The sequence below is a fragment of the Athene noctua genome, chromosome 1 (genome assembly GCF_965140245.1).
Source record: "Athene noctua chromosome 1, bAthNoc1.hap1.1, whole genome shotgun sequence".
Classification (NCBI taxonomy): domain Eukaryota; kingdom Metazoa; phylum Chordata; class Aves; order Strigiformes; family Strigidae; genus Athene; species Athene noctua.
In genome coordinates, this window is record NC_134037.1 from 233394620 (window position 1) to 233407890 (window position 13271).

Below are 13271 nucleotides of genomic sequence, written 5' to 3' on the forward strand. Positions count from 1 at the left end.
AAAAAGGACATTGAATGACTCGAGCGTGTCCAGAGAAGGGCAACAAAGATGGTGCAAGGTCTGGAGCACAGGTCGTAGGAGGTGCGGCTGAGGGAACTGGGGGTGTTTAGTCTGGAGAAGACGAGGCTGAGGGGAGACCTAATCGCCCTCTACAGCTCCCTGAAAGGAGGTTGCAGAGAGCTGGGGATGAGTCTCTTTAACCAAGTAATAAGCGATAGGACAAGAGGGAATGGGCTCATATTGCACCAGGGAACGTTTAGACTGGATATTAGGAAGCATTTCTTTCCAGAAGGGGTTGTTAGGCATTGGAATGGGTTGCCCAGGGAGGTGGTGGCGTCCCCATCCCTGGAGGTGTTTAAGAGTAGAGTCGACTTAGCACTGAGGGATATGGTGTAGTTGGGAACTGTCAGTATTTAGTAAATGGTTGGACTGGATAATCTTCAAGGTCTTTTCCAACCTAGACGATTCTGTGATTCTGTAAACTGCCCATTCAGAAATGTTACACCTTGGTGAAATTATGCCTCAAATCATTTCTGCTTCTTTGCCTCAAGAGTTCTTTAAAAATTAACAAATAACACTAACACAATTAACACTAAAGAACACGATAATCAGATTTCCTCTCTTATTGTGTCTGCTTCCACAGTAGAGAAGCTGGACACAATAAGCCTTTGAGTAGAAAATGATTCTAATATAGCTCAGGTTAGCACTATGCTAAAAAGAATAAAATATTTGTCAGTCCAGGTTCTTTCCCAGAATATCTCACCTTCTAAACTCTCTACCTTTTCAGCCTCATTTCCATCTTCAAAACCTTGTAAAGGTCCTAAATCTTTGTCTGTTCTTTCCTTCTCTGAAGCCGCTGAATCTCGACAAACACCATCAAATTCCTTTTCATGATCTCTGTCCAGCTTTGTTTCACTGTGTTTTGTTGATTCTTTTTGAGAGGAGATGTCAAGAGTTCTGTCTCTCTCTCTTTCAGTAGTATCAGGTAGTTGTCTCTCTCGCTCTCTGTCTAGCTCCCGTCTTTTCTCCCTCTCCCTCTCTCGTTCTCTGAGTCTCTCTCGTTCCCTGCTCCTTGGCCAGTCTTTGTCAACATCTCGGTCCCAGTCTCTCTGTCTTCCCTCCCTCCTGTCTCTCTCGCGTTCTCGATCATGTTCGTGTCGATCTCGCTCCTGAAGTCTTTCCCTGCTATCAAAGGACCCAGATCTGGAATGGACCTGACGATCTGATTCAGGAGAACTTCTTCTTGAACTGTGGCTTCTTGAATCTTGACGATCTGAATGAAATAATTTAAATATATGCATGACTACAGCACGTAAATTTTACTATTTTACTAGAACAAAGCACTGTAAAGATTTAGGTATGAAAACGTACTTCTCAAAAGCATCATCTTCAAATTAATAATGCCTTCAGATTGCCTTTAGTTTTTAACCTTACTTAAAAACATAAGGTATTTATCCCACTACCAAAAAAGATTTTTAGTGGATACTTTCTACTATGACAGAAGCCAAACCGAAGGTACATCATTTTAACTCAGAAATTTAGGCAAGGGAGGGGAGAAAAAAAAAAGAAAAAGGAATAATCTCAAAATGCAAAATTTTCAGAATATGTCTTCTAAAAATTAGGAATGCTTTGGCTACCAAATGATTAATTCAGAAAAATAGTTTCAGGCATGCATCTGTGAGAACAGAGGGCTGAAGAGCTTTAGGAAGAAGATCATTTCCTACTGACTTTGTTTAAATTTAAAATTTTACTTTTTTTTTTTTCATTTTTTCCCCAGGAACTACACAAATAAAACAAGTCAACACTCGATATTTTTATTTACAACGAAGATGATTTCCATGTGCATTAGAAGTATGATTAACAGGAACCAGGACAGACTTACCTCAGTGAAAATAGCTCCTGAGATAATGGATTTGTCTCCCAGAGAGGAAACGTTTTCATTTTGCATATATTTTGGAATTTCCATATCAAAATGAATGTTAATAATGAATTTAAGAGCATTATTTAGATGATAAAACTACCTCAGTGTTCTGTTAGCACAAGGATTTTCTTTTTCTACGAGGCTTTTTTGTCCTACAAATTACTTCATTCCCCAGACAGCATGAACTGAATCTGACTGAATGTTTTGGTGTAAATAAAGTGGTAATCCTGCCCACTAAGGATCAGCTTTTCAAATATGGTAACACTTGCAAGAGTCTTAATTCACTTGGTTTTACAATGAATGGCAGAGAGCACCTTCCTTCTCCCTTCACACTAATTACAAATGAAAAGAGTATACAGCCATGCAAGAATGATTTAGGATTTGTTATTACTTTTGCACTTTTATACAGAATTGATAGGTCAGTCTCACCAAAATGTATCTTATTACCTGAAGATGTGCTGCGACTGGGTTCCCCTCGTTTCAGCTGATCAATTCTGGATTTCCGTTCCCCCGTGATTTCTAAGCTTTTCTTTTCTCTGTCCCTGTCTCTATCTCTGTCTCTAGAGCTACTGTGCAGGATCCTCTTCCGTCCAGTCTGGTCATCTCCACTGCGATGAGCTGATTCATTGGAAGGGGATCTAAGTCTGCTTGAGGCATGGCTCCGATTGCTACCAAGGCTGCTGCTACGCTTTTGATCCACGGGTTTACGGTGTGGTCCATCCTCTATAGTAACATGAGGGGCTTCCACCTTTTCTCCCCTTGTCCTGTGACTTTTTCTATGGGAATCCTCAGTGCTTCTTTCTGGAACAACAATGTCACTGCGTTCAGGAACATCTTCATCTGACCAGTCACTAAATGTTGTATCTTCTCTTTTTTGAGGGACTTCTGCCACAGCTTTCTCAGGTGGTGCTTCAACCAATTCTTCTTTTGTTACAGGGGGGGTTCTTGGACCTTTCTTCTTTTTATGATGTGGAACAATTTCTTCATCAGAAACTTCAGAATCACCCTTGGATCTCTTCCGCTTTTTCTCAATGTTTTTCTTTTTTTGACCTTTCTTGGGTGAAAAGACCTGGCTTTCCTCAGCCGTTGACTCATTAGCATACCTTTCCACCACACTGTCATCATCTTTCTTCTTCTTTGTGGCCTTTTTCTGTACCTTAGACTTCTTCTTGCTGTCATCATGCATTCTATCAGAACCATCTCTTTCTTCAGAGGGACGGTGTCCAAGATTTTCCTGAACCCTGGACCGGGAGCCTTCTGAAGCATCCGGTTGCTCTCTTTGCTTATCTGCTGAAGAAATCCTCTCTTTAAACTCTGGTTCTTCGTAACGTCGGGAACTTTCCTTTCTGTCTGATTTTCGCTCTTCTTCTTTCCAGCGACTCTGCCGCTCTTCTGTAACATGAGAGGGGCTCAGTGACCGGGATTCCTGTGGCCGCACAACCTGGCTCAGAAGTCTGTGCTTGTCATCTGCAAAATGGGAAAAAGGATGTACTTGTATTGTTTAGGAAGGAGAACATGTGAGCATTTGGTATCTTGCGCACGCCAAAAAGTGTCAATTAAAATGTCTAATCCATTGTTTCAGTTAAATTTCTTAAGTTTTTCTACTGCTGCAGAAGCAACAGACTACCATTGTGGTAAACATGCATCTTAAAAAAACAGATGTGAAAGTCATCATCACCTGGCAGATGTAACACATAGTGACGAAATGAAGATAAAAGACAAACATATAGATTAAGAAAAACGGTGTTGCTCATAAAAAGCAGGGGAGGACATTTACCAAAGCTTTCCCCATGTTTTTTCTATTTAAGATTGCAAGTTATTTTCTATAGGCAGAGGGTAAGCTGGATCCAGCTGCAGAGAAAGCCCACTCTTACTCACTTTTATCATCTCCACTGTTGTAAGCATCACTATCAGGAGAGTGCTCACGGCGACGTTTGGGTGACTGACGAGGACTGGGACTGCTTTCATTTCTGTGACGCTTCCTGAAGAAGCAACACGTACAGTCAAATTTCTTTAGGATTCTTTAAAGAAAACATTCATTATCTGAATTTATCATCAATACAATCCCTTAAGTCACCTCTTACAGAAGACAATGCACCTAAGGACATTAGGAAGCTCTGTAGTTTTCTAAGTCATTATTCCAAAACTGCAAGTACAATCAAGTTTTCTGACCATACTGTAAGATACCTTAAACTAAAACTCAAACACTTAAGACAACTATCTTTTTAGCAAAAAGTAATGAAAGACTATTAAGATCAATTTTTCCCTGTGGCAATGATCCTTGCAGCGAATTGACCCCAGTTGGCAGCTAAACCCATACCTAGATGCTTGCTTACTTCCCCCTGCAATGTGATGCGAGAGAGCCTGTACTAGATGATTTATAGGAATCCACAACTCTCTCACATAAAAGTTACTAATTATTTCCAAACAAAGCAGTCATTCAGGGCAATGCTGTTTTGTTGCCTATTAGTTGATGGAACAATGAGAATTTTATTGTACTAAATGAAAAAAAAAAGAAAAAAAGCACTTAAAGGAAGCACCACACATTTACTCAGAATATTGTTCATGCCTTCACTGGTAGCCTTCTGGTATTGAAAATTTAGTAAAGGGCACTTAATGTTTCACAGAAATTTAACAGAAAAAGTCACAAACCCTGACCTAGTTAGCTGCTATCTGACTTTCCAGGCTTCAAGAGGTACCACAGTCTGCTATTATGTTTCCAAACACAGCTACATTATTAAAGGCGAGGCCATACAAGTATACTTAGAAGGGAAAATGACACTGTCTGACTTAACTGTTAGCTCCTGAGTAGTTCCATAATTCTGCACTAACAAAGCACTGGATTGCCTTCACCAGCACAGCAACTGGTTTTGAGGCCACCAGTATGTGCCACACAGATGCTGAGGAGACATGGCTCCAGACAGGGCCTCTGCGTAGACAGGATATCTTCTTCCTTACGATACTCCCTTGCTTACTAACTTACTGAAATCAACAGTAAAAGACTGCCTTTTTTGTTTCATTTTCTTCTTTTCTTTAACTGAAGTAACATTTGGATCCACTCACTTGGATTTTCTTTCCTCATGAACATCTCTTGAACTTCTTTCTTCTCGGATGTCTTCTCTCTTATCTCTGCGGTCTTCCCTCCCTTTTTCTTTGTCATCCCAGTCTCTCTGACGGTCTCTTTCTTTATCCCTGTCTCGACCTCTCTCCCTTTCTCGTTCCCGCTCTCGATCTCTTTCTCGCTCTCGCTCTCTTTCTCGTTCCTCCCGCTCTCGCTCTCGTTCCTTCTCCCTCTCCCTCTCTCGCTCCCTTTCCCTGTCATGGTCCCTGTCTCGGTCCCGCTCACGGTCCCTGTCTTTATCGCGCTCCCTCTCCCTCTCCCGTTCCCGAGCACGATCTCGTTCCAATTCTCTTTCCTTCTCCCTTTCTCTTTCCCGGTCTCTTTCTCTTTCCCTCTCTCGGTCCCTCTCCCTTTCTCGCTCTCTCTCCCGGGCCCTTTCATCTCTCCTATCATCAGACCGATCTACCCTTCGCTCTTCTCTTCTTTCATCCCGCTCAAGGTCATCACTTCGTCCTTGATGTCGTACTGGTGAGCTTGCTCTCTGATCTGTGAAGAGAAGCAGGTTTGATTACCAAGTGCTAAAGGGACATACACTGTATCCACTACGCTACTAAAAACCCAAGAGCTTTTGTTTTGACAATGCAGATATTGGTTTGCGTTAATGAAAAGCAACTCCCTGTAGAAACTTGGAAATTCTCAGAGAGGGTGAGGGGAAGATAAAAAGAAGTACTAATTTTGAAGGAGTTTTTCATTATTTAGGGAGTGAGCTTTCCTTATTTTAACCAAAAGTTACTACAAAGATTATAATCCTCACAGCTTAGCTACTACTATTGCATTACTCAGTTCAAAACCTGGTATAAAATCTTGAAAAGCTCTGAATGAAATACATACGAAATATTATGACTTCTGTATAAAAATCTTACTTCCTAAACCTGTTACGCATCATGGGCTTTACAAGAACTCACGCTATTTATCATACACAGTAAAAGTAACTGCAAAATAAGACATACTAGCCTGTCTCATCACAGAAGAGATCCTGCAAATACACAGCCAAATCCATAAGAAAGGGAAAGGGGAGGATGAGATACAGGAAGCAGAACTGCTAGAAGTTTTGATATGTATTCACTGCAGAGTCTTAAGAGTTTTAGAAACTGAGATTTTATTGGTCAGATGGCAGATTAGAATCAGGGAGAAAACTAAACTTATGTAGAAAATGAGTGATCCAGAAGGACAGTGAAATCTGACTTATCTAACAGTATTTACTCTCCACAGACCTAGCTGCATTTTTGTTAATTATATTTTAGATATTTTTAGGGTGTTTCTATATATTTTAACCACTTCATAACAATTTCTATGCTGATGTTAGTAGTATCTGAACTATAACAAATCAATAAAACTATTTTTCCACAGTATCTATTAAAAGCACTATACAAAAGAGAAAAAAATGGCATGAACAGAGGTTATTATTTTTCAGTTCATTATTCTGAGGTTGAGTGTGTACTTCACTGTAAATTAAGACAATGTCCACCAGGGGCGAGCAGGCAGAGTTCAAACAGGATAAATCAATAAAACTTGCATTTACATCAGTTTAATCAATTTTCATCTCTGAGTGAATTAATGACGACTTAATGCTCCCCTGTTACTAGGTAAAATTAAAAGTAAACTTGAGTGACATTTCTGCCATGGATGTAACACTTCTTTTTTAAAAAGGTAAATCAGCAATCCATGCAATTGGTTCTGTGAACAGGTTTCACATTCTTTTAATGGTGCCTATAACATATGATTTACTGTGCATACTAAGTAGTAGATCAGAGTTCTGTAACGCCTATTTGTTATGTCAGTTTGGGTGACAAAACATCCACATCAAAGTCTTACGTGATTCAAGATACTGGAAGTGTATTAGACAGTTAAATGTGGATAGTCAGCACTTCTTACACGACTTCATTTTTTGAAGTGCTGTTCCAGTGGTTGTTTGGAACACCTAAAGATTTGCCTTAGTTGAATAAATGCAGCCTAAATTTGCAAGCTTGCATTTTAAAATTATACTAAAAAGATTCCTTACATATCATAGAACTCAGTACCAACCAAAACCGGTCTCGATTTTCTCTGAATGACAAATGTTAAGACTGTGGTCTAATTATGGAAACTGTGTCTTGAATTGTAACTCTGAGGAAGATTTACTGTCAGGAAAACTGACCTAAATTTTTAAGGAAGAAAACAACAAATCTTATCACCATTCAAGCCCTTTGTATCTTTTCCCCCCAAAGAAAAGCACAATCCATTCAAAGCAACCTCCCTTCTAGAAATTTATTTTGTTGTGATGACATGTTTTTACTCCTAAGCTGGGTTTTTTTGCTTTTTTAAAAATTTCTTAATAAATTAAGAACTCAGTATGATATAAAGAGCACAGATCACATTACAATATATCTAGGATTTATTGAAGGTGGAGAGGTGGAAGAGATGAAAGCTAGTCTGCAAAAGCCAACCCCCAGGACACATTCAGACTGCAGGATTTTTCAACTGACAATACAAAGGAAGCCTGGAGATCAGGTTTATTGAAATCCTGCCTTGAAGACAAGAGAGAATCTAAACCAGAACCTTTCGCAAGAACAAGCAAAACAGATACGTTTCAATGGGCCAAAAACCATTTCTCAAAGTAGCATACAAAACACCTCTTTGAAAAGCTGAAGTTAAAACAACAGCTAAAACATTTATCTGTGACTTCCAAATCAAAAGTCCACAGAAAAAAACCCACTAAAATTTTATATTTATTCTTCACAGCTCCTCCTTTCATCTTCATGCCATTTTCATTTCCCTGACTCCTCCTGTTCTCTTAATTGGTGAGCAATACAAATATTTTTCAGACTGAAAGTTGGTACTAAGTTCCTTAGAGACAACACAGTACCCTTTCAGGTGCAGAAGTGTGACATCTTGCGTACTATGTCTAGAAGTGGTCTCGCATATTCTTTCCATGATCACTGGTATCTGTACCAACACTTACTAGCCAATTATGACTGACCACAGCAAAGCATTCATCACTATTAAATTCCCCAGGCAATTAATTTTTGAATTAATCATAAATTTAAACTTTCACTTACTTTAGTAGTAAGCAGTCTGTAATTAAGTCAGCCTAGCAGTCAGGTCTTCCCCAAAACACACTCAAGTAATTTACAGTGCAGAAGTACCATGTTTCTATACAAACAGAACCAGTAATGAAATGCAATCATGGGTCTAAAGCTTACACGCGTATGAACATGAAGTGGAGGAGAAGGCAAAGAGGAGGAAAAAACATTTTACACTGAAGCTGTACAATGAAATCTCTTGATGAAGTTAAGTTTGTTTAAAGACTACTTGGATGAATAAAAACAGAAGGTGCCAAAATCTAGCCATAGGGAGGGAGAAAGGCCACAGCATTCATGCATACACTGTCAATGAGAGATCTTACTATGGAAGTTAAGTTACATCAAGGGTAGGACTAGTGTCAGTATGAGGTGTCAAATGAGTTAGTTATGAGTTAGTGGTGTGGAATGGAACAAGGAAGAAAAAGGAGGGAGAGAGAAACACACACATTCGTACATATACATTTGACTACATAGGTATGGGTAAAAATATACATTAAAATACCTCTTTCTCTGTTGTCACGCCTGTCCCGTTCACCATGTCTTCTTTCAAAGGAGGAATCCCTTGCTTGTTCTCGACTGTCATAGCGGTCCCGATCAGGGTAGCTACTCCTTGATTCCCAGCTGTCATGGTAGTTTCCACTACTGCTGTGACCATCAACCTGGGACCCTCTTGTGCCCCGACTTCCTAATAGAGATGCATAAATAAAAACGATGAGTTTCCACATGTAGGGAAATCCACTGGTATTTTTTACCAACTAAAAATACTGCCAAAGGCTAAAATCCCAGGTTTTTGGGTTTTTTTGGTGAATCAAGAAGGGTGGCCAGAGGTGAGTATGTGTGAAAGGTGTTCAAGTACCTAAGACATGCAGTTGCTTTTGAGAGAATGCAAAAGAACTTCTGCCCAGTACTTTGAAACACACTGCCTCCCACGAATCTCTCACTACACATCAGCCTCTTACTTGTGTTTGTAGCCCATGGGAAAACCTGGGCTTGCAGAAACATTAAATAAAGTGGTGTAAGGGTTAGTGTTTGTTTTAAAATGGGATGGCAGAATACCAACATTATGACACTTTAATGAATAAGAACACAGAAGTGCTATAAATTTAAGCAAGTGTTCTGATTTAACAACAATAGAACATAGCTTTAAAAGCATGAACTCTCTGGCAACACTTCCATACCAAATATCGAAAAAGATAGTATGAATGTCAATATTCAGTCTTCAATGATAGGGACACATTTATTTTTTAATAAATCACACAATACCCTTGTCAGATAATTCTGGACCTCTGCCTCGACTTCTTCCAGTTCTATCACTTCTGCTCTCATTTCTGGAGTCACTTCTGGAGTCATTCCTTGTTTCAGTACGAGAGCTCTCCTCTCTGCCATGGGATCTTCCATAGCTGCGTGAGTCCTCCTGATACTGGTCATCCTTTTTATGGGCATCGCGATTCTCTCTGTCTCTGTAGTCATGGGAATCTCGCGTGGAGCGTGAGTCTCTCTGATCACGACTATCTTTGGTATCTCTGCTATAATCCCTCGTATCTCTGGAGTCTCGAGTGTCTCTGGATTCCCTTGGCTCCCTCCGATCTCTGTTGTCTCTTGTCTCCCTTCGATCTCTTCCATCACGGGACTCTCTGTCATCTCTATGATCCCTGGAGGTACTCTGCTCCTGGTCATAATCACGATCATCTCTTGTTTCTCTTTCTTTTTCCCTTTTCCCTCTGGTTTCTGTAAAATGTTTAAAAGAATGTTATATAGCTAGCTTAATCAGAGCAAGCAAAAATTTAGCACACAAATAACACAATACAGTCAAAATATATTTCTGATATGCCCACAGAAAATCAAAATGAATATGTAAGTAGGAGAAGACCACGTTGGGTATCTACCTATACATTCAGTAAGCTTTAAAAATATTTTTGTGAATTTGAATCTGTACTTTACAAATATTTACTGGTTCAAAATATAGTAAGTATAATAAAAATAAATTTCGAACATATTAGAGAGCAAGCACATTTCAACCTAGGATCATTTGTCCTCCAATCATTCATTCCTTTTTTTCCTCCATACACACTTATTTTCAGGAAATCTGTGATGTATTTAGACCACTTGCTTTTAAGACTCCAATGGCCTGCTAAAGCCTTTTTCTTTTTTCTCTTTTTTTAAAAGTACCTATTTATAATGTTACTGCTACAAGAAGGTAAGTTTATAGCCAGTCTCATAAAAGCTGACATATGTACTCTTTATAATCTGTCTCTTGAGAGAAACAGTTTGGCCTGTTTGCCCATCACAAATTGCTCAACCAGCTTTACGGATTTCCAGAGGGAATAACTGTTTCTTTGCACACACCTCACAACGTCAATTAAAAAGACAATGGACAGAGCAATCACTGAAGACTGGATTATCATTTGGGCATCTCACAGAAAAGAGTAATAGTTACTTACAAGTATCCTGTCTTCACTCAGCTGATCTACTAGTATATGCCTGATACCAAGAGAAGATCACTTACCTACTGACACCACCATTGCATTATAGAAGAAACACCTAGACAGATGCCTACAGGACCTTTACAATCAGCTGAGCCTACATAAGCAGTCCTATCAGGAATACTCCACTGCACAGCCCCTGAAAACAGCACCACGAGCACAGGAAGGATGATACAGCCAGTATTTTCTTCACCCTCTAGCCATTGGGGTAGGTGCAGACAATGACACAATTTGAAAAACAAGTTTCAAAATGCAGTTTTCAAACAAAAATTATTCTGAAGTGCTATTTTTTATTCATACCATCCCGCCTTTCGTGGCGTCTGTCATGAGACTGTGAAGTTCGATCACGATCGTGTCTTCCCTTTTCTCTTCCAGGAGATCTGTGTCTTGAAGGGCTTCGCTTCCTCTGAGGAGAAGAGGAAGAGTGTGGGGGATAGGGAGAAGATGATCGCCTTGCAGGCGGGGAAGTTGTCCTTTGATAGGATGGAGAAGGAGTTCTTTTGCGGCGTGGGGAAGGAGAATGTCTTTGAACAGAGGAGCCTGACTGTGAGGAAGAGGAGTGATGTCTGGAGGATATGGGAGAATGATGCTGACCTGATGGGGAAGCAGACCTGCAAGGAAGAGTCAGAAAAGGCACACATGTAATAACTTGATATGAAAGGTTCTTACCATACCCTACAAAAAAGAGTGATTAAAGTAATTTGTGCATTCTCTACCCCTCTGTCTGCTGAAAATAAATGCTGTTTCTATAATACATCAAACTAGTCTTCCCTCAAGGGCACCTCCTTTCAAAGTATGCTTACCTTTAAACAGTTACAGTTTACTTCATATCCAAGAACAAGCTGTCCAATCAAAATTACATCATACAACTACCAGAATGCTTTCCTGGGGGAAGGGAGGGAGGAGTCAGAAAACAAACCTGATCTGTTCCCCCACCCCAAAACCAAGAACAATTATTTTCTTCAATATAAAAGACGTTTTTTCATGGTAAAATTAGGCAGGTAATTTTTACACAGTGATACCTAAGAGGAGTTTTTCTTCTTTTGTTTCCAAGAGCATTCAATTTTTTAGAAAGCGACAGTGTCTCCTTCTTGTGCACTTTTAGCTTCTACTATAAGCATTGATCTTAAAACAATTTAGGCCTGGATCCTGAAAACCCATATGCATATCTACTTAAAATTTTAGCAAACATGAATGTTTACACAAACAGGAAAAACTTTGTCCACTTAACTAGAGATCATTTGCACAACAGTAAACAAATTTCTTCATAATACGTGGACAAACACTTCAAGCCTTTGAGCTCAGTAGTGGTTTTTTTCCCTTATCAGCATCAAAGCAACTCGCAAGTATCTTTTCTTATAAAATATGCATTGCCCTTAACTCCCAACTCCCTTTCACTTCACAAAATGCCAGAGACTGCAGAGAAAAGAGCAGGAGTCAGGAAAATCACACACAGACAATACATCTTCAAAAATCCTAGTTAAAGTAATTTAGTTCCTGCTTTTGAATGTCCATATACAGTGTTGGTGACTTCAAATAAATATCTAGATCATACAGATGAAACTCTCAGTTTCAGGTGACTCATGAACGAGGGACTACTTTACCAAAAGCAGTAGTACCTCCCTGCAATCTTCTGCAATAGCCCAGCAGTTGGCAAAGATATACATCTGTAACACAGCTTTTGCTGAGTATCTTGCAAATGTCGCAAGAAATTCTTCTCAGTGAGATAGCTGATGTCAGTTGGGCTCTGAATTAATGAGCTCTGGAATAATTTAGGTTAGCAGGCTTACACACTGTCATGATGCTATCCAAGAGGCAAAACAACAGCAGCCCAACCAATGCTACTCAGCAGTGGATCTCCTGGCTAAGGCTTCTGAAAGACCCAGACTCTGCAGGTAAAGATTCTCCTCGTGTCAAGAACAGAGCACAATGATTTAACTTCCAAGGAGCAAAGCTTTGGGAACAGAATGCAAAGTGAAATCACTGGCAACCTGAGGTAGGAACTCAAGTCTGTAACAAAGTCCTTTTTGGATAAAAGGCAACCTGGTAGAAATCTTAAAACATCAGCATTTCATCCTTCCTTTCTAGTCAATGTCAGTGACTCAAGAAAATTGCCTTCAGAGCCCCATGGAGTAGTATGCTGGTTGCCACTGGACCAATCTCACAGAGATGGTAGTTTTACATGTTGAGGCACTTCAGACTTTTCAATTGAAAGAAGTCAAACAAACTTTCTGCAGGACAGGTTGAAACAATACTCGAACTGAGCCACTTTATCTCTACTAGAAAATATACCCAGAAAAGTGGCAGAAAGAAAGGTGTGAGACAGAAAGATAAATAAAACCAGCCCTTTGGAACATGATTAACTAAGGCACTCTGAAGAACCAGCTGCACCTGTTTTTTCACTTTAATTCATACTGTGTCTGTAAGCTTGTATGCTCAGATATTGTCAGGCTCAAAGACTATCCCACTGAGATGAGTTTCTGACGGTCAATGCCAGACAGTATTTGGACACCTCAACAGTAGATGAAGATTCTGTATCTCCTTGACTGAAGATCTAAAAGTGTATGTGATCCAGCTGATGTTCTCCTGATGTGGCTCAGGGATGCCTGTAACTTCTACACACAGTCTGACCCCCAGGATGCTTATGTGTAGCTTCTTTTGTCTGGAAAATTAAAAAGCCTCAA

General features: G+C 39.7%; 1 protein-coding gene across 7 annotated transcripts in view; it reads right to left on the reverse strand.

Annotated features, from left to right (window-relative positions):
- Nucleotides 1-13271, reverse strand: part of ZC3H13 (zinc finger CCCH-type containing 13) — a 49534-nt gene that overhangs the window by 8514 nt on the left and 27749 nt on the right. For all 7 annotated transcript variants that reach the window (XM_074912838.1, XM_074912834.1, XM_074912835.1 and 4 more), the window contains 7 exons: nt 10888-11198; nt 9368-9832; nt 8607-8789; nt 4985-5528; nt 3800-3903; nt 2369-3388; nt 764-1273 (listed from right to left, as the gene is read on the reverse strand). In XM_074912838.1, coding sequence (XP_074768939.1) covers nt 764-1273; nt 2369-3388; nt 3800-3903; nt 4985-5528; nt 8607-8789; nt 9368-9832; nt 10888-11198 — 3137 coding nt within the window. The remainder of the gene's footprint in view (nt 1-763; nt 1274-2368; nt 3389-3799; nt 3904-4984; nt 5529-8606; nt 8790-9367; nt 9833-10887; nt 11199-13271) is intronic.